The 27,013-nt window shown below is 40.8% G+C and overlaps 1 protein-coding gene across 10 annotated transcripts in view; it reads right to left on the bottom strand.

Moving 5' to 3' along the window:
• ABHD5 (abhydrolase domain containing 5, lysophosphatidic acid acyltransferase) overlaps positions 1 to 27,013 on the bottom strand; it is a 48,436-nt gene that overhangs the window by 4,969 nt on the left and 16,454 nt on the right. For 5 of the 10 annotated variants that reach the window (XR_008615804.1, XR_008615805.1, XR_008615806.1 and 2 more), the window contains 6 exons: positions 16,595 to 16,680; positions 13,344 to 13,716; positions 4,393 to 4,550; positions 1,533 to 1,644; positions 1,103 to 1,298; positions 624 to 676 (listed from right to left, as the gene is read on the bottom strand). Coding sequence is in view for 7 of the 10 variants with exons in the window: in XM_055080076.1 (XP_054936051.1) it covers positions 624 to 676; positions 1,103 to 1,298; positions 1,533 to 1,644; positions 4,393 to 4,550; positions 13,344 to 13,716; positions 16,595 to 16,680 (978 nt within the window). In the remaining 3 variants the exon portion in view is untranslated. Of the gene's footprint in view, positions 1 to 58; positions 480 to 623; positions 677 to 1,102; positions 1,299 to 1,532; positions 1,645 to 4,392; positions 4,551 to 13,343; positions 13,717 to 16,594; positions 16,681 to 27,013 lie in introns of those variants that run through there. The other 5 variants (XM_028478443.2, XM_007129320.3, XM_028478440.2 and 2 more) reach the window with 4 other exon arrangements.

Raw genomic sequence — 27,013 nt, 5'->3', positions numbered from 1 at the left:
TTGATGATGGTCATTCTGACCGGTGTGAGATGATATCTCATTGTCGTTTTGATTTGCATTTCTCTAATGATTAATGATGTTGAGCATTCTTTCATGTGTTTGTTGGCAATCTGTATATCTTCTTTGGAGAAATGTCTATTTAGGTCTTCTGCCCATTTTTGGATTGGGTTGTTTGTTTTTTTGATATTGAGCTGCATGAGCTGCAGCTCATGGAGATTAATCCTTTGTCCGTTGATTCGTTTGCAAATATTTTCTCCCATTCTGAGGGTTGCCTTTTCATCTTGTTTATGGTTTCCTTTGCTGAGGCACCACATTTTTGACAAACTCCTCCAATAATTCTGGTACAGAACCCAGCACAAGAACTGGAGCTCTCATCATCATACTCCATTCTTAATCCTCTCCCTAACGACTGTAGGCTCTGTCTTCCAGGCTTCTCCCAGCTCGTCAAGACTTTCAGGCTCTGTTTTCTCCACCAGTGCCTTGTACACAACAGCCACAAGTCATTGAAAAAAAAAAGAAAAAGAAATACCTTTGCTTGGCCCTCTTCCTCCCTCTACTATGCTCTCTCTCATAATCACTGTCAAAATTCATGCAGACTCCCCTTCCCCTCGCCCCTCACTTACTCCTCACCACTGCAGCAGTGTCTCTCATGCTGACACACAGACTTGAAGAAGTGCTGAGTAAAAGAAGGGCGCAATCAGCAAATGAACTTGAAAATGCTGCCTAGTATCTCCCACGCACCTGGGAGATTCAAAACCCTTCGGCTTGGGCTTCCCTGGTGGTGCAGTGGTTTAGAATCTGCCTGCCAATGCAGGGGACATGGGTTTGAGCCCCGGTCCGAGAAGATCCCACATGCCGCATAGCAACTAAGCCCATGTGCCACAACTACTGAGCCTGCGCTCTAGAGCCCACAAGCTACAGCTACTGAAGCCTGCGAGCCTAGAGCCCGTGCTCCACAACAAGAGAGGCTGCTGCAATGAGAGGCCCACGCGCCACAACGAGGAGTAGCCCTCGCTCACAACTAGAGAAAGCCCGCATGCAGCAATGAAGACCCAACGCAGCTGAAAATAAAAAACAAACAAACAACAACAACAACAAAAACCTTTGGCTTAAAAAACGGTTCTAAGAAGATCCACGGTACAGAAAACCATTCTTGTTTAACCCAGAACTCCTTTTTTGTAGAACATTCAGTCTCATTTGGGAATGCTGCTTTATTTGAAATTCTTCTTTCTCTCTCAACTCTGACCACCTTAACGAGATGCCCAAGACGAAGACTTCCCTCAACTATCCACAGGCACCTTAGGGGAAGAAAGTATGTATGGCTTTTTAATCTCTCATCAGAATCCAGTACAATGTTTTACATAGTAGGTGCTCCATGAATAGATGAGTAAATTAAGAAGTGTTACTCGTTTAACTACTTGTCCTTTTAAATTTAGTCATTTACATACTGATGAGAATCTCCTGGACTATTCATATATTTTCAAAGAATAAAAGTCTAAAACACAAACACAGTAAATTTAGATAAACCTTACCTCGGAGTCTGGACGTTACAGTGGTAAATGTATTCTGTCACAGTATCATCTGCAAACATTGAAGAATACTTCCGTTTGAAATCAGGCCTTAAACGCTGTACTAGACTTAAACCTATTTAATAGAAAACAAACATTTTAAATTATATGTATTTTTAAATTATAATTTAATTTATATACAAATATAGGACAGTTTAGTGTTTGCTTCTGTAATGAGCATTACATGCTACATTACACATGTATTCAAATATGTATTTTAAGTGGAAAAAAGCACAGATCCTAGAAACTGCTCTCCTCAAGTTCCCTAAGGAAAGATTAAAATAAGAGTAAAAGTCTGTCATATGTTGACTTACTAATATGCTTTAGGAGCTCAAAAACAGTTGCCTAAGACTTGTTTTTGTAGGAAAATAAATTCTATTAAACAAGGGAGGTGAATAGGACAGCTCATACATAAAATTAACTTAATAATTTGCATTTCTTCCACAATTACAACACATTAGTATCTACACGAAGTGAATTGGTGTATAAATATTTCTTGGGAAAATTAATTCCGAGTTTCTGCTAGGGACACTAGCAGAACTCCCCGCTAGGGCCATCCACAGTGGCTCCCACGGTCCCACCCCTGAGGTGAGAGGCAGGGGCAAGGCCCCCAAAGGAAAGAGGATGAAGAGCAGGAACTTTTGCCTGGTTACTAGTTTCCCTTCAGGGACCCAGGGACTGGCCGGTTTCCCTCTCTGCTATCACTGCCCAATACTCTAGCAAGATCTTACTTCTTCACTGGCCCTGCCTTCCCATCTCTGAAGGAATTACACAGCTCCACCAAGAATTCTCATGATGCAGTGGACATTCTGCATCACCCTCACCACCATGTGCAAACAACAATGGGAGGCAGAGGACATGGCTTTAAAGGGCCCCTCCTAGGCACCCTCCCTCCCCCATCATTATCTCCTAACTTCTTTTTATGCTTTACTTTTCCCATAATTGCTACCTGTGTAACTGTGATCAAGCAAAATCCACTTACATGTCAGGACTATACAGCTCTTAAGCAGCTCATCAAAGGAGGACCAGGCCCCTAAGAAGGTGTGGCTCTATTGGGGGGGGTGGTGAAAAGAGGCTACCTACACGAGTACTGAGGGCATGTAGCGTGGTCCCCCATTCAGTCCCCGTGCCCTCTTCTCACTGCTGCAGTCCCGCTGCTTTCCCAAAGGGATGGCACTCAGGCAAGGGGGCAGGCAGGCCTGGACAGGGGGCAGCAGAATCTACAGTCACCTATGCAGCAGGTATTGCCACACCCTCACCCACCCGCCACACCTCTATTCTTTTCTTGCTAAGAGAAATGGACTTTTGTGTATCATTTAGGCAGCAACGTGCACAGGAAAGCAGCCCCTCACTCCAGCCCCTGGGAACAAATGATGATTGATCAGTCATAGAAATTTCTTCTTCTTTGCTGATGGAAGAACTAGGGGTGGGCAGAGACATAAGGAGAAGTCTGCTGGGGCTCCCAGAGAAGACCTCCTTCCCTGACAAAGAGCATCATGCTTTCCTTTCTTCTCGTTCAGAGAGCTTGTGAGATGATGCTTCCTGTCCTAGCAACCACTGAACAACTGTGAGGTAAAAGGTCAAGAGAATCACATACACAGACCCAAACCCTAACACCAAGGAGCTAGCTTTGGGAACAAATGCTAAAACCACCTGCTTCCAGACTGCTTGTTAAGGAAATAATAAAAGGCCTTCTGGTTTAAACCGCTGAGGTCTTCAGTCACTTTCAGCCAAAAGCCCTCTTAACTGACATAAGCTGTAAGATGGAAAGGCAGAGGTCCAGACCATCACCATCTGTGACAACGAGGGAAGGAAATTCCCTTGGCTGTGAGGCTGAGACAGAAGAGCTGAGGGTCAAATAACTTAAATCAGAGACTAAACTCAAAATATGACCAGAAACACAAATCAGGAGTCCCCCAAATCTTTGTGGGAAAGGATGACTTTATTTTCTTAACACTCTGACATTACAGGGCAAGAAAGGAATCTGAGTGATGGTACCTGTGTTATCCCACGGTTGTCCGTCAGGTCAGGCTTTGTGACCTGCCAGCTGGACATCACTAACTGGCCAAAGGCTCCTCAACAGGTCCCTGGGGCTAGCAGATAAACTCCCATGCCTGGGGCTAGCAGGTAAACTTCCCCAAAACACTGCTTGCTTGGCTTTTTTCAGAATGTTCAAGGTCACCTAACTTCATCCTTAGCACTTCCTACCTCCTCTGCTTGCTAATAATCTGTAATGTTTACAATATAAAGACCATTTAAAAAAAATAAATTTATTTATTTTATTTGTTTTATTTTTGGCTGCATTGGGTATTCATTGCTGTGCACAGGCTCTTCTCTAGATGCGGTGAGTGGGGGCTACTCTTCATTGCGGTGTGCGGGCTTCTCATTGCAGTGGCTTCTCTTGTTGCGGAGCACGGGCTCTAGGCATGCAGGCTTCAGTAGTTGTGGCACGCAGGCTCGGTAGCTGTGGCTCATGGGCTCTGGAGCGCAGGCTCAGTAGTTGTGGAGCATGGGCTCCGTTGCTGTGGCATGTGGGATCTTTCTGGACCAGGGCTCGAACCTGTGTGCCCTGCATTGGCAGGCATATTCTTAACCACTGCGCCACCAGGGAAGCCCTAAAGACTCCTTTTTAAGGAGAGGAGCCTGGTTTCATTCACCTTTATGCATGGACTGGTACTTTTTAGAGGAGGAGGAGAAAAAGTAAGGTTCAGTTTTTTTGTTTGTTTTTAAGATTTTAACTAACAATGGTGATCAGCAAATACTCCTCTATTGCTATGTATAAACATTTTGCTTTCCTAGGATACAGATACAAGCAAGCACTCACCAAAGGGTCCTGCAATCCTGAGGCTGGCTAAAGGGTTAAAGGGAGTCAATGCCGCTCCCAAGGCTCTGATCCAAATTGGAATTGGTCTCTCTTCATCAGCAAGGTCTGGTCGCTCAGGAAAACCCCAAGGCTCCACTAAAATGAGATGACTAACCCTGCTGGGGAAAGAACAGACTTCAGATCATTTGGCAAATTCACCCTAGGACTATAAAGAACTTACATGATTTATAAAGTAAAAATAGAATGAACTTCCTTCAAAAACCTTGCATTAAAGAAAAAACTAATGACTGAACAGTTTACATCATGCTCTTATTATGCATAAATTGATGAGATTTGGTAGGATTTGAGAGTTGTTATGGTAGAAAGAGGGCTTCATTTTTAATCTATCTAAATGTGGATAGTAACGGATGCGTGAAAGGGTATATGGTAACTGTGGTTACTCTTGAGAAAGAAGAAAAGACAGCATTTGTTGTTGTTTAAGCTACACTCTGGCAGATGGTATAGATCACTGACCATTCAGAAAAATCCAATGGTTCCATGTATCTCATGGTTGACACTGCAGAAATGACTGGAGATTAATATTACACTCATAAAATAGCTTTGGACACCAACAATAGTTATCTCCTATGAACCAAATCATTCTAAAAATTTATGAGGCATTAGCACTTTAGGTGGATTCAAAAGGACTCTGAATGAACGTTTGACAAACACGAAGATAATGTAACAATATGGGCTGAAATTATACCCCTAGTTTGGGATTTCAGTTTGGTGAACAGGAACACATTTACCCTATGCATAACATCATGATATACTGGCATTAGATTCTGTTCCTAATCCTTTCCTAATTTTCTTCTTTACTTCAAAGAGAAAGAAAAGCTTCATTCCAAACTCATATAAAAATTGTTTCATGTCACTAATAGTTTTAATTTTTCCATTTTAGGAAGCATCTTTCTGATGAGGGAAAACCAGAACCACGTCCTTGTGATTGTATCATGGTATAACACATCAAAAAGATCTTCAACAAAACATAAATGTCCTGACACAAAACGATATTCAACTGTAGCCAAAACAGTCAACAAATGGCAGCAAAAATCTCCCAAGGGTGAACCGACACTGATTCTGAAGTCCCTTTCCTAAGTCATAATTGAAATAGAAAGGTAAAAAAACCAGAACAGGGTTTCCCTCGTGGTGCAGTGGTTGAGAGCCCGCCTGCCGTTGCAGGGCACACGGGTTCGTGCCCCGGTCCGGGAGGATCCCACGTGCCGCGGAGCGGCTGGGCGCGTGAGCCATGGCCGCTGAGCCTGCGCGTCCGGACAACAGTGAGAGGCCCGCGTACCGAAAAAAAAAAAAAAAAAAAAACCAGAACATGGGAACAGACAGCTATTATTTTCCCAATATAAGAAGTTTTCTTATTTTTGTCAGTACAGATAAGGATGAGTTAGTAATGAATCCTTTGCTCTGACTGCATTTTCTCAAACAGAAAGCTTCAGAGCACAGACCCAGAGCATAGAGCTCCAAGGACCCTTGCAGAATACTCAGCACAATCTTTCATCTCATCAGATGAGAAGAAAGCTGAGATGTACTATGTGACTCACTCCAGAACCTAAAGCTAGTCAATGCAGAACTAGGGCTATGATCCTTATTTCCCAACCCCAGTGTACTAACAGATGCCAAGAAGCCATGGGGCAGAAGGCTCTCTTTCCTAAGAATAGGCCAAGCAACATAAGATAAACATATTAGTAAAGGTAGAGCTTAACTCTTACCAACTCTAGGCCAATCCTAACACTATACTCTAAATTTCATAGCATCCAGAAGATTTGTAGAATGTAACTTTGAATCTGTGTGACGATATGTCAAATGTGAGATTTCCATATACTCAGAGTGACATCACTGCTTAAAAGTTTTATGAGACTATTTTCTAATAGTGTATGGAAATGGAGGTGAAAATGAATTTTTTTAAAAAAAAGTTCTCTCTCATATTCTGACTGCCTCCTAAATTCCTATGACAGCCCACAGTGAGATCTGAGGGTCGGGGAGGGGGACACATGCCAGAGGTATGAGTGGAATTAATGAAACAGCCACCTAGTTGAAAGCAGCAAAGATTCATTTTGGGGAAAGAGCTGGTATTATTCACTACTGACTTACTTAAAGAGAAAAACAAACTCTTTATTAAAACATACTCTACAGGAAAAGATGATTAAATTTTGTTACAGATTTGTTACGGGATTTTGCCCAGTCTGCTCTGGGCTCTTACTGACCTGCTAACCGAAGAAGGGGCAGGACAAAGGAAACTTGAGGGAGGAAAGTCTCACCTATCTCTAGTTAACTGATAGTATTGTTTTGCCTTAGTTTTGTCTTGCCTTGTTTAGTACAAGTTACACAGAGTATATATACAGGAGCAGATAACCCTTTTTTTTTTTTTTTTTTTGAAATGGAGTAAATTGCCCCAACAGTTGTTTGATCCTCTTCCTTCAGCCTAGCACATGGTAGATGCTCAGTAAACATTTGGAATATTGTGCTTATCCAGTTTCCTTTTGATCCTTATCTATAATGATGTACAAATTTTATAAAGTATAATCAGAGTAAGCATAGGAGTTAGTCCAGTCTGAATTTTTCTGGTCCCCTGAATGACATGAGAACATCACTGTTATTTCTCATATTAATCTTGAAGGTCATTACTCATTAGTGGGTAGTAAAATCCACTTACAGAGTCAGAGCCAGTCTGTTTTTTAATAAAATTGTATAATTTGGAATAGAAAAATGTATCATATAACAAAACTTCTGTTTCAGACACACACATATAATCCTTACTGAGGGTTGTAGTCAAAAAAGTTGGAAAACAATTTTTTAAAAGCTCTGCAACAACGTCTAAACTGTAGTTATATATCATCTGCCTCCACTTGTAAAAAACCTCAGAAAATAACTGTCGCTTATTTTTGGTTGTAAGGATTTTAAATGAGAGACCATGCAAAGCACTCAGGCTGGCGGCTATCAAATAACAAATACCCAGTAAATGCTAGCTAGTTATAGTAGCAAATACAGGAAGATTACTAGAGAATAATTCATTCCAGAAGCATGGGAAGACAGTGGCTGGGACCATGTAAGGAACGAGTAATTTAACTTATTTTATTCTGCAGAAAACCTTTATCACAGGCTTTGGCTCACACGCCTTATAATCCTGCACCAGACCAAGTTCCCAGGCTATCTTCTCACCTGCTTCTCTAGTAAGAAGATTATCTCCTCATTTGCTAGGTGTTATTTAGTTTTAATGTATATCCAAACTCATGTACTAATCCAGACTCAACCCTCTAATATCCCATAGAGCACAGCCTGATGGGACTGTTAGTTCACATCTAGGCTTAAGGAATGGGTCTAGCCAGACAGCATGTGAGTCATCCTATCAGACATCTTTATCAAGAATCAGAGGCTAGGGACCACACTGGTGGTGCAGTGGTTAAGAATCCACCTGCCAATGCAGGGGACACAGGTTCAAGCCCTGGTCCAGGAAGATTCCACATGCCACGGAGCAACTGAGCCTGTGCACCACAACTACTGAGCCTGCGCTCTAGAGCCCGCGAGCCCCAACTACTGAGCCTGCATGCCACAACTACTGAAGCCCATGTGCCTAGAGCTTGTGCTCCACAACAAGAGAAGCCACTGCAATAAGAAGCCCGTGCACTGCAATGAAGAGTAGCCCCCGCTCTCCACAACTAGAGAAAGCCTGCTCACAGTAACGAAGACCCAACGCAGTGCCTCCCCTCCCCTTAAAAAAAGAAAGAGAAAAAATAAAGAATCAAGAAGCGAATGCAAACTACAGGAAAAACAAGGAACCAGCAAAGCAGGAACACAAGAAGAGCTCATCAGTTTAGAAACATAATGAAGCATTCTTCTCCAGGTTAGTCATTACAGTAGGTCTTGAGTTTGAAGATGGTGAGCAGATTACAGCCTACAGGGCAAAGAAGTAGGTAACACCTGCTCCAACATTCTGGGACAGCTGAGTCTAAATGCTAACAAGTCTATGGAAACCTGACTTTCACAAGACTTAAAGTCAGCAACCAGCCAGAAATAATACAACAACAGGAATGACCAGACCCAGAACCAAAATGTACAAAGGAGTTTACAGGACCTACTACGGAACGAGGAAAAGGACCAGAAAGAATTCGAGTCAGTGCACAAATGAGGCATTCTCAAAAAGAAGTTAGCCCCAGATAGTTCCCATTGGTTCCAAGCCACTGAGGGGAGGATGGGTCACAGAACAATAAACTTAAATACCTCCAACTTTGAGTCAAGTAGAACAGTCTTTCTTCTCAAGATGGGCTGATAAGAAATGCTCAGCCCAGCTCCACATAGTCTGGAGACAGGAGATAGAGCCAGGCAAGGTCGAAAGCAAGATGATCTGAAAACCTTTTAGTGGAGAAGACCAGTTGTAACCTATACTGTTGTGACTTGGAATGGATCTCTTTGCTAAACACTTTCTAAGTTAATAAAAGTTTTCATAGCATCCTTTTCCTTAGTTTATAACAAATACCTATAAAATACAGATAGTCTCTCTATGGGATCCTGAACAGCAGGGGCCAGAAAGAAAAGGAAAATTAAAAGGAAAAACTGAGTACACAGATGAAAGAAAAGAGATGGTATCTTTGGCTATTATTGCTGGTTTCCTCTATTCCCTTTGTTCCCCCCTTAAGGTGATCAGACACTGCTTGATGAAGAAGATTTTACAGAGTGGCAGCCCAAGACACCTCACACAGTGGTCCTGTTTAATTAATGCAGCACATTAATCTACAAGTAAAATTACAGACAACATCTCTAATTATCACACATCACGGTAAGAGAATGGAGATGAACTAAGGTCATTTTAGGGGAAGGAACATGAGGTTTGTGCCTCCATTTGGAGTTATCTACTAATCAGTTCATAAGTTCTCTGCCCACCAACCACACAGCCTCTCCTGAATGGCCCAGATGTCCCCCTAGAACAGGGCCTTTGCAATTTTTGTCCCTACTACCTAGAATGCTCTCCTGCTACATCCCTTTGAGACCTCCGCCTCAGCTCGAATTATACTTCTTTAGGGTACCATAATGGACCTGAGACTGGGTCAGATATTCATCAAGATTTCTCACAGCTGTCATGCTACTCGTGGTTATTTGTATCTTTTCCCCCAATGCACTGTAGGCCTTACAAGCACACAAAGTCACTCAACATTATTTAAACAGAACCAACCTGTTTATTTCAATGGAGGACTCATCCAGGTACTTTTACATAAAGTATCACAATTGCTGAATACTCAGTTTTTAATCAATATCCAGAATCTAGGGAAAATATGGGATCACTGCCACAAGTTAGGCTATAGAACAACTTTTATGGACAGAAGCACTCTACTGCTCATAGAGATGAAGCACACAGGTTGACCTAAGGTACCAAAAATTAGAAAAAATTAGTTTTTATTTATTTTCTATTATTAGAATCCTTCCTGAACAAGTACATTAAACTAGGCATTTTCAAGCTTCTCCTCAAACTGTCCTATAAAAATAATCAAAGAATGAAAGAATGGGGCTGCCCATAAAAGATTAAGGGCAGAAATAGGTATGGATTGGGACATAAGTCCCAACAAGTAAAAAAAAGTGTTGTCTTTGTGGTTTTTTCCTCCATGCATAGAAACAATAGAGATTAAAGAGCTGTGGTTTTACTTAGGAGAAAAAAAAAAGTACAGATTATATCTGTCATACCTGAGGAGGCAAAGAAAAAAGTCATATTCTCAAAGTCCACTTGAGAAAAAAGAGAGAAAGAGAGATAAGAAAAGATGTACAGTGAGTGAAGGAAATTAACTGAACCTCATTTGGTCTCTATTAGACCATTTTTTCCCCTCCTCTCACCCCACCCCACCAAAACCTTTCTGAAACTCAAAGATTTAATCTCATGACAGCATAATAAAAATGGTCCTTGTAGGGGAGGCTATGCATGTGTAGGAACAAGGATTACATGGGAAATCTCTGTACCTCCCTCTCAAAACAGCTCCCAAAAGTTTTTTAAAAAGGTACTTAGATCAAGTTACAGTTGGATAAGTGACATTTAGAGTAGGTAGTTACTTACAGTACAAAACAGACCACTCCACCGCACCAGAGAAAATATGCGTATGCCACCAAGCAGCTTTTCTGGCTCAGGTAAAACCTCTCAGATCACACAGATGGCGACCCTGACAACCACACGTCTGCTTAGTAGGAGTGCAACTTGAAGAAACAGCTAATGCTAAATCTCACTCACTATGAGGCTTGCTATAATTACGAACACTTACACTGGTAGCAATCAATTGTGTTTAACTATGTTTGGATCTGTGAGTCTGCTGAACTGTCCTATTAACCATAACATCTGATCTTCCATGGAAATCTAGATGAATTTGCTTAGTCAGGATCAAGCAGGAAAAGTTTCTGTAAGGTAAGAAATTAACACAAATGGGGACCATTATGGAGCAGTGAGGACGTCTGCAGCAAAGGAGATGATGTCTCTATAAGAACAGAGACATTCTTATTCATTGATCTCTTTCTTCTCCGGTAAAAGAGAAGTGTTCCAAGGAAAGCCATCCTGAAAAGCAACAGAGGAAAAAGCTAGGGGGAAGGAGAACCCTAGAGGTTAACTGCAGCCTTCCTATACTGTGTGCTACACTGCGGTATCATCTGGTCTATACTTACTAATCATACAAAATATGTATATACGTAATGTATATGTTACAAAAAGCATTCTCACTAATCTTTTCTCACACATACACACAAAATGATCCCAACTTTATTTCGACTGTAACTTGTTTTTATGAGACATACTAACTTAAAATGCAAAATAACTGGTCAAAAGGCATAAAACTGAAATCTTCCCTTGTTTACATTCACATGTCTGAAACCTACTTTTCTCCCACAAGGAAAATGGAAAAGCATAACATGAACACTCCCATCTCTTGATACATTTCTGCACAATGCAAAGAGAAAGCAGAAAAAAAAGAACATAAAATGGTAGAATAAAACATGAATTTAGTTTTCAATTCTCTTTCTCAGATTAATCTGTTCAAGAAATATTACTGGGCACTCACTATGTGCCAAGCAGAGTGTTATGTATGGACTTCATTCATGATTTGGGATATCTGAAAATACAGAGAACCTCGTTATTTTGAAATTAACTTGTGTTTAATAATTCAATTTTTATGTAGTTAAAAATATAGGCTTGACTATCCAACATGTTCTGTAGAGTTTCACTCTATATTTGGTAGCAATCAGCCAATTTAAACATGTTAATTATTTCAAGCATTCTGTTATTTATCTATTGCTAATACTTAGTGGTGGTTCTTGGTCTTGACACAGTACTTTAGTTTTATTTCTAGTATTAGGCACAAACATTCAAAAATCATTTCTAAAATGTAGTCAGTCAACGCAGGGATCACTGGCTTTGTTTCATATACTTGTTCAGCCCCCCAATGTCATTCAAAGTATGTTGCTATTCTCTTTTATAGGTGGTTTTAAAGTGGTCATTCCCTTTGGAATCACTGAAGCCCCTTATTTCTTTAGAGCATTTCACAACTGTAAATGAAAATCTCAACAACTGACCTAAACAGTAGATAGCCATGAAGGGTCAGGATCCTAGGGTTTCATGACCAGAGCTTAGCTCACTGAGTCCCATGTCACATCTCCAGGGAATAACACCACAAGACAGACAAAATAAACACCTGATATGAAACAAAGGAAACCCAACCCCCCCACAAATAGCCCTGTTGCATTATACCAGAAGAGTAATCTTCTTTTTCTTTCTCTACAAATACAGCTAGTTGTTCATCACTGAGAGGAGGACTCAATAAAAGACAGTAATCCCTGAAAGCCAACCAGAAGAAGAAAATCTGGATTTCTTTTGAAAGCACAGGTCTGCCAGGTGACAAGACTATTTTACCATCTAGCACACATAGGACTATGAACTCTCCAGAAAAATCAAGCGTAAATGCTGAAGTTTAGACAAAGAATCTATAGAGAAAAAGTTGGCCGTTCCAGAGGAAGATAACCTCAGGTACACAGGGCTGCAGCCTCACATGTCAACAGCACACCTGGAGTTATGCGGTGGGGCAGCCTGACCCATGTCCTCTGAAAATGACCCTTATCCCATCCACAGACCTCAATGTCAAAGTAGGTCGCAATTCTGGATTATTCCCTTAGTCCAACGGAAAAATACACTGGCAACACAAAAACGCTGATCTTTTTGGTTTCTTTCCAAAAGATGAACAAAACAAAAATAAGCTTTGCTTCTATTTTCTGAGCACTCAAATGTGACCTCCCCCCAGATTAGCAACCTAAATAACAGGAAACAGCATAAGAAAATAAGGTAAAGAAAGGAAGAGATGTTACAAAGATTCTGAAGTAAACACTCATTAATTCAATGACTCAGAAAAAAATTCTATAGCAATAAAGGTTAGGGCACAGTATAATAATTTTTAAAAAGCTAGAAGATATTCTATGCAGGTGTATTTTCTGTAGCTTAGAGATGAGGAAACTAAAATTTAGAGATTAAGTGATTTGCTCTAAGCCATAAAGAAAGCACTAGCACCTATGTCTTCTAATTTCTAACCTCTGGTTTCCTACTGCAGCTTACTAAAACCTGGAAAAGGTTAGGAAAAGCCTGCTGGATCCATAGGTCTAATGATAATAACAACACAACAGTTTTTACTCGTGGCTTAAACTGTGTACATTCTAAGTCTAACAGATAGAAAGTCCTTTCACAAGCCTCCTACCAATGTGTAGCATATGTAATAGGAAAACCTGACAAAATTATTTCTGCTACTAAATTGGCCATCAGTTGTGGCTATTCAGTCTACAGGGTCCTTTAAGACAATGTCTCTTATAAGGTTCAGACACCAACAACCACCAAAGAGGGGAACTGGAAACCAGCGCTTGGGTGCCTCTCTTTTGTCACCATCACTTACCTTGATGAGTACTTCAGTGAGTAAGCAGCAGCCAGGAACCCACCCAGGTTGTGCCCAAGCAAAATCATTTTGTCCAATCCTAAAGCACGTCTCCACTCTTCAATGGATTCCACAAACTGATTCTCTACTTCTTCTGCATCATTGTCAAATCTGGGTCTGCTACTTCGTCCAAAGCCCAGCAGGTCAAAAGCATAGACAGGTCTATTGGTGCAAAGATCTCCAAAATTCAGTGCCCAGAGTCCAAGACCTCCTCCAAAACCATGGAGGAGGACAAGTGGAGTCTTATTTGAAATATTATGAGAAAGCGTCAGTGTCCATATTTTATTTCCATTAGATATACGAACAGGTCCTTTTTTGTATGTGCAGGGGACACCTAATGGAAACATAAAAGAGAAATTCTGCTTAGCATCACTACTTCTGAGAAGGGGAGTATTCTCAGAGCAATCAGAAATTAATAATCTAGAAACCATCTGGTATTCATTTATATGAGTTTAGCCTTTATTATATCAGCCCTAAAAAAAAAAGTGCACATTTTATTGAAGCAATTATTTTTTTCTTTTCTTTTATTTATTTGTTTGTTTGTTTGTTTACTTTTTGGCTGTGTTGGGTCTTCGTTGCTGAGTGCGGGCTTTCTCTAGTTGCGGTGAGCGGGGGCTACTCTTCATTGTGGTGCACAGGCTTCTCGTTGCAGTGGCTTCTCTTGCTGCAGAGCACGGGCTCTAGGTGAGCAGGCTTCAGTAGTTGTGACATGCAGGCTCAGTAGTTGTGGCTCGCGGGCTCTAGGGTACAGGCTCAGTAGTTGTGGTGCACACACTTAGTTGCTCTGCAGCACGTGGGAGCTTCCCGGACCAGGACTCAAACCCATGTCCCCTGCACTGGCAGGCGGATTCCTAACCACTGCACCACCAGGAAGTCCCAAAGCAAGTATTTCTTAATTACCATATTTTACATCTTGGTGGTAAGATCTACCTCAGACAAGTCTCAAGCAACTGTGGCCTAGGTTTTCTGGCAAGTCATGTTAGGTCTTTGGACTTATTTCCATATCTATCAGTTGACGGTACTGGAGTGGAACTTCGTGGCTGCTGAATCCATTATTTTAAAGTCTCTAGCTTTACAGACAATAGAATACTACCTTGTATGTGTAGAACACTTGAGGATTAAGCATTGAACACTGAACTCAGACTCAAAAGAAACATTTTTTTCCTAAAACATCATCATGAATTTAGGGAAGGATTAACATGTATTAAACACATAACTGAAATCTTAAGTCATCATAACGTTTAGTAGAAAAAGATGGCAGGAACTCCTCAGCATGAGGTGCCAGGTAGTCTGAGTTCGTATCCCACAACAATCTCTCTAGAGAAAGCAAATAATCACAACTTTGTAGATAAAAAATCTTTCTTGCCCTCAAAGCTACAGGACTAAATAATTTAAATCTCCCCCAAAACTGACTAAAGATGAAACTAATTTGAAATTCTTTTACATTAAATTATCAACTGAATAGCTACACTTTAGATATATCTTAATTATTTGTGCATATACATCTGCAGTGGACAAACACGGAGAACCGGGAGTTTCTGCCCTTTAACCAAATAATCTCTAGTTTTGTACCCACGAAGTGGCAGAAGGCGAAACCCAGCATTTGTTCAGAATATTAACAGGGCCCAGAGTGAGTGGAAATGACACCAGTTTAGAAAAGGAGATGATCTGGTACTAGTGCCAAGCCAAACCACATTCTGAACATAGATGTCTGCGTATTCCCATAAAGACCATCTGTGACCTCTATGAGAGAGCTCACCGCACTGTATTAGTTGCTTGCTTCCATGTCTGATATTAAAGCAGGGGCCAATTCTCACTCCTATTTGCATCCCTAGAACCCAGCAGTAGGAAATCATGTTAAATACATGAATTGAGTATCTAGCACCCTTTTTTAAATCTCTTGACAAGAATTTTTTCTTTTAGTAAATCACAATGACAACTTTGCCAGCTTTGTAGAGAACAAGATTACCCAACCATACAGAGTAGAAATCCGTTTTCATGTTAAAAATCCATATAAGATGGCTAATTGTCCCCTTCTTCGGATATATTCAGTTATGGTCACTTACTCCTGAATCATTCAAATGCACAAACAAAATTCATTTGTGGCAGAGAGTATGAAAAACAGGTGTGGACAAGTATATGCACAAATATACATAATAATCATGTATGTGCACTGCACCACTTAAGCTCTTCCTCTAAACAAAATTGCACAGTAAACACCATTACTTGAAAGTATACCCACAGATATCCGGGAACACTCTGACGGTACAAGTGTGGGTAAATTTCAGTGCTCCCAAGAAACAAAAAAGATAAAAGTTTCCACACTACTATAAATGTAGACATAAAGAATCCTAGAATACTAGACTAAGGATCACCCCACCCACTCCTCTTATGGGCAAAAACTAGGAAGGTGAGAAAAGGAACTTGCCCAAGACCCTGTAACCCCTGGACTGCAGCCCTGGGCCTAGAACAGGTTACCTGGATGTAGTCCAGTATGTGTTCTACTAGACAAGGCTACTTGCTCTGCGACACCTACAGCCTGCTCTCAGAGCAGTCTGCGGACCTCTGGTGAGCCAGAGATCCTTTCAGGAGGTCTCACGAGGTCAAAACTATTTTCATAACAATCTAAGACTTTATTTGCCTTTTTCACTCTCATTCTCTGATGGGTATACAGTGGAGTTTTCCAGAGGTCACATGATAAGTGATTACCAACAGTCTGAATGCAGAAGCAGATGTGAGAATCCAGCTGCCTTACATTAAGCCAGATATTATAGAGAGGTGTAAACTTGTAAACAATGTTACTCTTTTCACTACATTTGTTTAGAAAGCAGTTATTTTTAGAAAACATGTTATTTATTTTAACCTGCAATGGTTTATTACTATTGTTTTAAAATAAATTAATAAGTTGACATATTTAAAATTATTCAGTTTTAATTTTTAATACAGTAAATATTGATAGCTATAACCTCTAAACAAAGTTCCTTGGGGTACTTCCTAATTTAAGAGTATAAAAGGGACTCAAGTCCAAAAAGTTTGACAACCCTTGCCTTCTTCCCACATTTATGCACTTACTGATGACATGTAAAAGGAAAAGAAGTTCTTTTGCCAACAACTAACACACCACAGAATCTGATCTTCAGTTTCAAGGCGATGCTTTATATTGAACCTATTTTAGTAAATGGCTCAGTTAACTTATAAGAAGAAAACCTTACATTTTAAAATTTTCTCTTCAGCTTCTTTAAGGTGTGATGTTGACGTAGGGCACCATGTGGGAAGCCAACCAGTTAGCCATCCTGACCTGGAGCATCAAAAACAAAATACAAATAAGTGAGTTAATGCTCTTCTCAACTCCCAACTGTTACATAGGGAGAAGAAAAGCAGAATAGAAAGTTTACTGTCTGTGTGATGAGGAAGCTATCTGTATATGACATATTCAACTAATAGGTACAAAGCATTGTGATAAAGTACTGGGATACAGATACCTTCAACCTGAGAACCTACAAGTAGATCTCCAAGTCCATCTTACCTTCATGGATAGTCAGATTCCACATAATCAAGCAGAGAATAAAAACGGGCAGAACAAGAAAAGACAAAAAAGGCATTCCCCCACCGCACTGCAAGACAGTTTCTTATCAGGGTGAAAGTACAAAAAAGTTAAAGACCATGAGTACGATCATTTCAATGGCAGGTTCACAGCAAGTACAAAATATACCTACTATGAGGGCTGAGAGAAGAGACATCTCATTAAAATATGAGATTTTTTTTAAAAGCTTCAAATCTCATGGTTAAGTATAGAACATACCCCTAATACAAATGCAGAGGACAGGCCCATGTCCAATCTACCTAGCATGAACTGGTTAACTTTTAAAAGCTTTGGATTCCAGCAAACAGTAGATGATAAGAAGGCCCCAGGCATCTGGCAGAAGACAGCGAAACAAAGAGAACAAGGAAGCAGGCCTTGCGCAAGAGGAGACAAAAGGCATGGGGAGGCTGGAACTGACACACTTTGCTGGTAGCCAACCAAGGAGAGGGTGAGCCTTCAACTCCTGGTCTAGCAGCAGACCCCAAGCATGTCCTAACAATCTGAGATAATGCAGGGCATTAGCAGTCATCTGACAGTTAGCAAGCACTCAGCATATGGCCAGTATCACTTAAAGTGAGAACTTTCTCATCAAAGAGAAAATGAATTAAAGAAGAAGAGAAACCAACTACTGCAGATTCCAGATGAGAGGCAAGAGCCAGAACGAAGGCTTTGGCAACAGGGATGGAGACAAGAAGATAAGGAATATTTAAAAATAAAACAGGCTAAGAGTACAAACTTACAACTAGAAGATGAGTAAGTTCTGGAGATCTAATGCACGGCATAGTGATTATAGTCAACAATACTGTATTGTAGACTTCAAAATTGCTAAGAGACTAGATCTTAAATGTTCTCACTTCAAAAAAAAAAAGATAATTATGTGAAGTGGTAGAGGTGTTAGCTAAAGCTATGGTGGGAATCATATTGCAATATATAGCTGTATAAATCAACACACTGTACACCTTGAACATATACAATGTTATGTGTTAATTATATCTCAATTTAAAAAATAAATAGGGCTTCCCTGGTGGCACAGTGGTTGAGAGTCCGCTTGCCGATGCAGGGGACACAGGTTCGTGCCCTGGTCCAGGAAGATCCCACATGCCGTGCAGCGGCTAGGCCCGTGAGCCATGGCGTCTGAGCCTGTGCTCCGCAACAGGAGAGGCCACAACAGTGAGAGGCCCGCGTACCGCAAAATAAATAAATAAATAAATAAATAAAGCAAAGAAAAATCTAATGGAAGAAATAGGTGACTCAACAACTGTAATACATGATAGAATTAATTCACTCTGCAGTTATTTATGGAGCACTTACTATCTTTGAGGAACTATTCTACTCACTTGGGGCATATCAGTTACCAAACAGAGGTAAGAGTGATTAATTCTCCCTAAAGGGATCAGAGTTGCTTTTGGACTGGATCTTCACGGATAAATAGGATACTTCAAAAGCAAGAGTGGGACCTCCCTGGTGGTCCAGTGGCTAAGACTCTACGCTCCCAATGCAGGGGGCCCGGGTTCAATATCTGGTCAGGGAACTAGATCCCACATGACGCAACTAAGAGTTCGCACGCTGCAACTAAAGATCTAGCGTGCCGCAACTAAGACCCGACGGAGCCAGAGCTGGAGTGGTGGTTCAGGCATTCCCAGGGAAGGAAAGGGCATGAGCACGTGCACAGAAAGAAGTATATCATGCGTGTTGTGAGGTAACAAGGGCACTGTTTCCAATAGCTGCTCTAACAAATCACCACAAATTTGGTGGCTTCAAGCAACAGAAATTCATTCTATCACAGTTCTGGAGAACTGAAGTCTGAAATCAGCATCACTGGGCTGAAACCCAGGTGTCAGCAGGGCCACACTCCCGTTAGAGGCTCTAAGGGAAAACCCTTTCCTAGTCTCTTCTGGGTCTGGTGTCTGCTGGTATTCCTCACCCTGTGGCAGCATCACTCCAGTTTATCTGTGCCCCTTACCACAGTGCCTTCCCTCTTCTCCATTAAACATGTAGAAACCTTCAATAAACAGTAGATGATATTATACTGATGACAACAATAACAATGATTCACTAATACTTATGAGGCATAAAATAGGAGTTTTATATAAGGTTCAGAGGGAGTTCAAAGATAAGAATTGACAAAGAATTGTCATTTTGCATCACTCCTTGCCTCGAAGGTAAGGCTACTTCTAGTTGACCTACAATGGGAAACTCAGCCTTGCTCCAGCCTTTTACTTGACACTCTAATATCATTTTTGTTATTTCTTATTCTCTACCCTCTAGACATACAACATTCTCTGTCCTCTTGCTTCCTGGCCCTGAATACCCTTGGAATATGCCTCTCCCTTCTTTGCATGATTCATTATACTTCTTACCAACCTCAGATTAGGTTCCATTTCCCCTTTGCCCACATACCCAAAGAGAATTAGATCAAGGTGACACAACGGCACCCTGTACTCAAGCTCTATTTTCTTAATTCCCAAGGTGTGTCATCAAGTTCATATTTACTCATCAGTATCCTCACCTAACTATAAGATCCTTGAAGGTAAGGACTCATTGCATTCTCGGTTTCTATCCCAATACCTACCATATTAATATACATTCATGCTATGAGTGAATAAAGTTATTGCTTCATCCGAAGTGTACTGGTTGCAATGAATTACAAGTAGATGATAGCGAAGCTCTCCAACTTAACATACAAGTGGATTACAGAGATGTATGCATATATGTCAAAATTTAACAAATGAACATGTAAAACTTAAGCATTTCATCATAATAAAATTTTATACCAAAAAAATAGGTAAAACAGTCTGGATTTGATAATTGGTTATAAAGAAGGTATAATAGATTCTCAGGCTTCTGTCTGAGGTGCCACTAATAATGACAGAGAACACATGAATAAGAATAGCTGTGAATAGAAAAATGTGCTAAGTTTTGAATGGGTTGATACAGCATCTACCTTTTCTAAACTCTGTAGGCTCATCCTACTGCATTTCCCTTCCCTGTAGAACTTTTCTGGGCATTATGTATAACAGGCGCTCAATAAATAATGTTTGCTGAATGATAAGTCACTCACAATCCAAGGTACTCTCAGTCCAAGCTACACCCATTTCACAGATGTGAACACTGAGGTTCAGAAATGTTAAGCACCAGGCCCAAGAGTATTCAGCTAGTAAGTGACATAAGCAGAGATGTGACCTGAATTCTGAGTGACTTCAAAACACTTTTTTCCTCAGGTGACTACCTTCCTTAAAATGTCTGAGTTGTCATTACCTACAGAATAAAATCACATTCCTTAAATCTGCACAGTAGATGCTTTACAATCCATCCACAGGTTACTTCGCCCCATCTTGTCTTTTCACATTGTACTTTTTCAATACCTCATAACTCAAAATTTCATGTAATTTTATGCCTCTATGGCTTCTCCCTCTGCCCAGAATACCTTGTCTTTTCTGAGACACTGTCCTTGATCCTGATGCCAAGAGCACAGGTGATTAGTCAGTCCTCTGGCCCTTGTTACAGGTATAGTTACTATTGCTGTGGTTACTTGTCTACTATTTATCTGCCCTACTGCACTCTGAGCACAATGAATACTAAACCCACGTTAAGTCATTCTTATATAGCCAGTGCCAAACACACTAACCGGCTTGTGGCCATGTGAGTGCCTGGTAACTGTCTGTGTGAAAAGAAATACAAGAATCGGATGGAGGAAGGCAAATGAGGTTCATTTCTATAGGCAGAGAGCCCTTACAGTTCCACTAGTTCTTTTTTTTTTTTTTTTTTTTTTGTGGTACGCGGGCCTCTCACTGTTGTGGCCTCTCCCGTTGCGGAGCACAGGCTCCGGACGCACAGGCTCAGTGGCCATGGCTCACGGGCCCAGCTGCTCCACGGCATGTGGGATCTTCCCGGACCGGGGCACGAACCCGTGTCCCCTGCATCGGCACCAAAACAAAACAAACAAATGTCAATGCAAAAAGATCAGTCAAGAAAAGGGTAATCAACAGAATGAACAATTTAGGAAGGTGATGAGAAGTACTGTAACTCACACTTTTTCTCATATATATAAATGTTTCCTTTTTATCTGCTAGTCAACTTTCTTCTTGTCTCTTTATCTTCAGATATAAAAACTTCCTAGTAAGGTCCATAAGTAAGCATGTATATATGTATGTATGCATGTACACACACACACACACACACACACACACACACACACACAAACACAGGATTAAAGGACAGGACTATAAGCAGATGTATTTGGTCAGGTTTTCATGGCATGTGGGTTATACTGTGGAGATATTATGTGAAAAAAAGAATGTTGGGGTTCCAGTTCAAGATGGAAGATCCTGATCTCACCTCCTCCACACTCACACTGAAATCTACAGCTACATATACAACAATTTCCTCTGACAATAACCTAAAAACTGACAGAGAAAGGCCCTCCACATCACCCAAACCAGAGAGAAACCACATCAAAGCAGGTGGGAAAGGCTGAGACACAATCTCACCATAAACCCCACCCTGATGCAGCGACCCACAGTCGCTTTGGGACACTGGCCTTGGCACATCCTCAACTACTGGGAACCAGTAAAAATAAAATAAGCTTCTTGGACAATCACAAAGGTTTGAAAGACAACCAAGAGCTAGGGCAGGGTTAAACAATAAGGTTTATCTCCTATGGTCAACCCTTTAAGACTGGGAGAAGTGGTTGTTTTTCATCTATTGCATAGAAACCAACAGAGAATCAAGCAAAATGAAGAAACAGAGGAATGTGTTCCAAACAAAAGAACATGATAAAACCTCAGGAAAAAAAAAACACTAATGAAACAAAGATAAGTAATTTACCTGATAAAGAGTTCAAAGTAATGGTCATAAAGATGCTCACCGAACTTTGGAGAATAAACACGGTGAGAATTTTGACAAAGAGACAGAAAATACAAGAGAGTTCCACACAGAAATCACAGAACTGAAAAACATGAACTAAAAAATACACTAAATGTGGGAATTCCCTGGCAGTTCAGTGGTTAGGACTTGGCACTCTCACTGCAGGGGCCCGGGTTCAATCCCCATGCAAGCAACTAAGATCCCAAAAGCCACACAGTGTAGCCAAACAAAACAAAACACTAGGTGAGTTCAACATCAGACTAGATAGAGCAGAAAAAAAGATCAATGAACCCAAGACAGGGCAGAGGAACTCACCCAAACAGAGCAGCAAAAAGAAAAAAGAATGATAAAAAAAAAATAAAGATACCATAAGGGACTTATAAGAAAACATCAAGCTGAGTAATATTCACACTTTAGGAGTCCCAGAAAAAGAAAAGAGAGAGAAAAGGGCAGAAAACTTATTTTAAGAAATAAGGGCTGAAAACTTGCCTAACCTGGGAAAAGAAAAAGACATCCAGATCCAGGAAGCCCAGAGAGCTCCAAATTAGATGAACCTAAAGAGACCCACACTAAGACACATTATAATTAAAATGCCAAAAGTTAAAAACAAGGAGAGAATCTTAAAAGCAGAAAAAGAAGAAGAATTTTTTATACATAAGGGACCTCATAAGTCTCTTGGTTGATTTTTCAGCAGAAACTGCAGGACAGAAGGGAGTGGCATGATATATTCAAAGTCATGAAAGAAAAAAAATTTCGAACCAATAACTCTCTAACCAGCAAAGTTATTCAGAACTAAATAAGAGGTAGAGTCTTCCATACAAGCAAAAGCTAAAGGAGTTGATCACTACTAAACCAGCCTTACAAGAAATGTTAAAGGGATTTCTTTAAGCTGAAAAAAACAGCACTAATTACTAACCAGAAAACATATGAAAGTATAAATCTCACTGGTAAAGGAAAATATACATAAAGGTAGTGCACTAACCACTACTAAAACTAGTATGAAGATTAAAACGCAAGGGACTTTACAAACCCTGGTGGCGCAGTGGTTAAGAATCCACCTGCCAGTGCAGGGGACACAGGTTTGAGCCCTGGTCTGGGAAGATCCCAAATGCCACAGAGCAAATAAGCCCATGTGTCACATCTACTGAGCCTGCACTCTACAACCCGTGAACCAAAACTACTGAGACCACGTGCCACAACTACTGAAGCCCGGACACCTACAGCCCGATGCTCTACAACAAGAGAAGCCACCGCAACGAGAAGCCCATGCACTGCAGTGAAAAGCCCACGCACCACAATGAAGAGTAGCCCCCACTCGCCGCGACTAGAGAAAGCCTGCATGCAGCAACAAAGACTCAACACAACCAAAAATAAATTTTTAAAAAACCAACAAATAAATTTATTTAAAAAAAAAAAGATTAAAAGGCAAAAGTAGCTACATCAAGTAAACAACCTAACTTTATACCTCAAGAAAAATCTCAAATAACCAACATAACTGTACACCTCAAGGAACGAGAAAAGGAAGAAACAAGGCCCAAAGTTAGTAGAAGGAAGGAAATAACAAAGAGAAAAAATAAATGAAATAGAGACTAAAACGACAATAGAAAAGATGAGTGAAACCAAGATCTGGTTCTCTGAAAAGATAAAATTGACAAACCTTTAGAAAGACTCAACACAGCCAAAAATAAATTTTTAAAAAACCAACAAATAAATTTATTTTAAAAAAAAAGATTAAAAGGCAAAAGTAGCTACATCAAGTAAACAACCTAACTTTATACCTCAAGAAAAATCTCAAATAAACAACATAACTGTACACCTCAAGGAACGAGAAAAGGAAGAAACAAGGCCCAAAGTTAGTAGAAGGAAGGAAATAACAAAGAGAAAAAATAAATGAAATAGAGACTAAAACGACAATAGAAAAGATGAGTGAAACCAAGATCTGGTTCTCTGAAAAGATAAAATTGACAAACCTTTAGCTAGACTCACTCAAAATCAAAAATTAAAAAGGAAGCATTACAATTGACAGCAAAGAAATACAATGAATAATAAGAGAGCTACTATGAAAAATTATATGCCAACAAATTGGACAACTGAGAAGAAACGGATAAATTCCTAAAACATACAACCTTCCAAGACTGAATCATAAAGAAACAGAAAATTTGAACAGAATGATTACTAGTAAAGAGATTGAATCAGTAATTTTAAAACTCCCTACAAAGAAAAGGAAGAGACCAGACAACTTCACTGGTGAATTCTACCAAACATTCAAAGAAGAATTAATATCAATCCCTCTCAAACTATGCCGAATAACAGAAAAGGAGCGACACTTCCAAACCCATTTTACAAGGCCAGCATTTCTCAATACCAAAATAGACAAGGACATCACACAAAAAAGAAAATTACAGGTCAATATCACTGATGAACATAGATGCAAAAATCCTCAACAAAATATAAGCCAACTGGATTCAACAATACGTATATTAAAAGGATCACATACCATGATCAAGTGGAGTTTATTCCAAAGATACAAGAATGGTTCAACAATCGCAAATCAATGTGATATACCACATGAATAAAATGAAGGCTAAAAATCATATGATCAGGGCTTCCCTGGTGGCGCAGTGGTTGGGAGTTCGCCTGCCGATGCAGGGGACACGGGTTCGTGCCCCGGTCTGGGAAGATCCCACATGCTGCGGAGTGGCTGGGCCTGTGAGCCATGGCCGCTGAGCCTGCGCGTCCGGAGCCTGTGCTTCGCAACGGGAGCGGCCACAACAATGAGAGGCCCGCGTGCCCCAAAAAAAAAAAAAAAAAAAAAAAGTCTGGACCTGCCGAAGAGGAAGGAGACCATTGTTTTGGGGGTGCTCGAGGAGAGGGGATTCCTTCTCCGTGTGCCCACAGAAGGCAGAGCACCGCCTAAATGAGCTCCTGAGATGGGTGCCAGCCACAGCTATCAGCTCAGATCACAGATACGGGTATGAAACGCTAATGCTGCTGCTGCCACCCAAAAATCCTGTGTGCCAGCGCAGGTCACTACCCACACACCCCTGGGTGCCTGTGCAGCACGCCACTGCCAGGGTCCTGAGATCCAGGGACAACTTCCCCAGGAGAATACACGGTGCGCCTCAGGCTGTTGCAATGTCATGCTAGCCTCTGCCGCCACAGGCTCGCCCCACATTCCAATTATGACTACCGTACCCCTCCCTCTCCCTGATCTGAGTGAGCAAGAGAGCCCTAATCAGCCACTACTTTAACCCCCTCCAGTCTGGGAAGGGAACAGATGCCTGAGGGCGACCTACACACAGAGGCAGGGCTAAAACCAAAGCTGACCCCAGAAGCTGAGCCAAAAAAGGAGAAAGGGAAATTTCTCCGTGCAGCCTCAGGGTTAGCAGATAAAACCCCACAATCAACTTGATGAACCCTGCATCTGTGGAATACCTGAATAGACAACGAATATTCCCAAAACTGAGGTGGTGGACTTTGGGAGCAACTGTAGACTTGGGGTTTGCTTTCTGCAACTGATTTGTTTCTGATTTTTATGTTTATCTTGGTTTAAGTTTTAGTGCTTGTTATCGTTGGTGGATTTGTTTATTGGTTTGGTTGCTTTCTCTTACTTTTTTATTTTACTATTTATTTTCTTTATTTTTTATTTTTTTTCTTCCTTTTCTTCTGAGCTGTGTGGCTGGCAGGGTCTTGGTGCTTCGGCCGGGTGTCAGGCATTAGCCTCCAAGGTGGGAGAGCTGAGTCCAGAAGACCACCAGAGACCTCCCAGCGCCACATGATATCAATCGGCGAGAGCTCTCCCAGAGACTCTGTCTCAACGCTAAGACCCAGATCCACCCAACGGCCAGCAAGCTCCAGTGCTGGACACCCCATGCGAAACAACTAGCAAAACAGGAACACAACACCACACATTAGCAGAGAGGCTGCCTAAAGTCATACTAAGTTCACAGACACCCCCAAAAACACCACCGGACGTGGCCCTGCCCACGAGAAAGACAAGATCCAGCCCCACCCACCAAAACACAGGCACCAGTCTCCTTCCCCAGGAAGCCTACACAAGCCACTGAACCAACCTCACCCACTGCAGACAGACACCCAAAACAATGGGAACTATGAACCTGTAGGCTGTGAAAAGGAGGCCCCAAACACAGAAAGTTAAACAAAACGAGAAGAAAGAGAAATATGCAGCAGATGACGGAGCAGGGTAAAAACCCACCAGACCAAACAAATGAAGAGGAAATAAGCAGTCTACCTGAAAAAGAATTCAGAATAATGGTAGTAAAGATGATCCAACATCTTGGAAAGAAAATGGAGCAAATACAAGAAATGTTTAACAAGGACCTAGAAGAACTAAACAGCAAACAAACAATGATGAACAACACAATACACGAAATTAAAAATTCTCTAGAAGGAATCAATAGCAGAAGAACTGAGGCAGAAAACAGAGAAGTGACCTGGAAGATAAAATAGTGGAAATAACTGCCGCAGAGCAGAATAAGGAAAAAAGAATGAAAATAATTGAGGACAGTCATAGAGACCTCTAGGACAACATTAAACGCACCAACATTCAAATTATAGGGGTTGCAGAAGAAGAAGAGAAAAAGAAAGGGCCTGGGAAAATAGTTGACGAGATTACAGTTGAAAACCTCCCTAACGTGGGAAAGGAAATAGTCAATCAAGTCCAGGAAGCACAGAGACAAAACCTTTTCAGACAAGCAAAAGTTAAGGTAATTCAGCACCACCAAACCAGCTTTATAACAAATATTAAAGGAACTTCTCTAGGCAGGAAACACAAGAAAGAAAAGACCTACAAAAACAAGCCCAAACCAATTAAGAAAATGGTAACAGGAACATCTTGGAAAGAAAATGGAGCAAATACAAGAAATGTTTAACAAGGACCTAGAAGAACTAAACAGCAAACAAACAATGATGAACAACACAATACACGAAATTAAAAATTCTCTAGAAGGAATCAATAGCAGAAGAACTGAGGCAGAAAACAGAGAAGTGACCTGGAAGATAAAATAGTGGAAATAACTGCCGACCTACAATCAAGATTACTCTACCCAGCACGGATCTCATTCAGATTCGATGGAGAAATCAAAACATTTTCAGACAAGCAAAAGTTAAGGTAATTCAGCACCACCAAACCAGCTTTATAACAAATGCTAAAGGAACTTCT

Source organism: Physeter macrocephalus, chromosome 18 (genome assembly GCF_002837175.3).
Source record: "Physeter macrocephalus isolate SW-GA chromosome 18, ASM283717v5, whole genome shotgun sequence".
Taxonomy (NCBI): domain Eukaryota; kingdom Metazoa; phylum Chordata; class Mammalia; order Artiodactyla; family Physeteridae; genus Physeter; species Physeter macrocephalus.
Note: the sequence above shows the minus strand (reverse complement) of the source record. Positions and strands in the feature narration are given on the sequence as shown.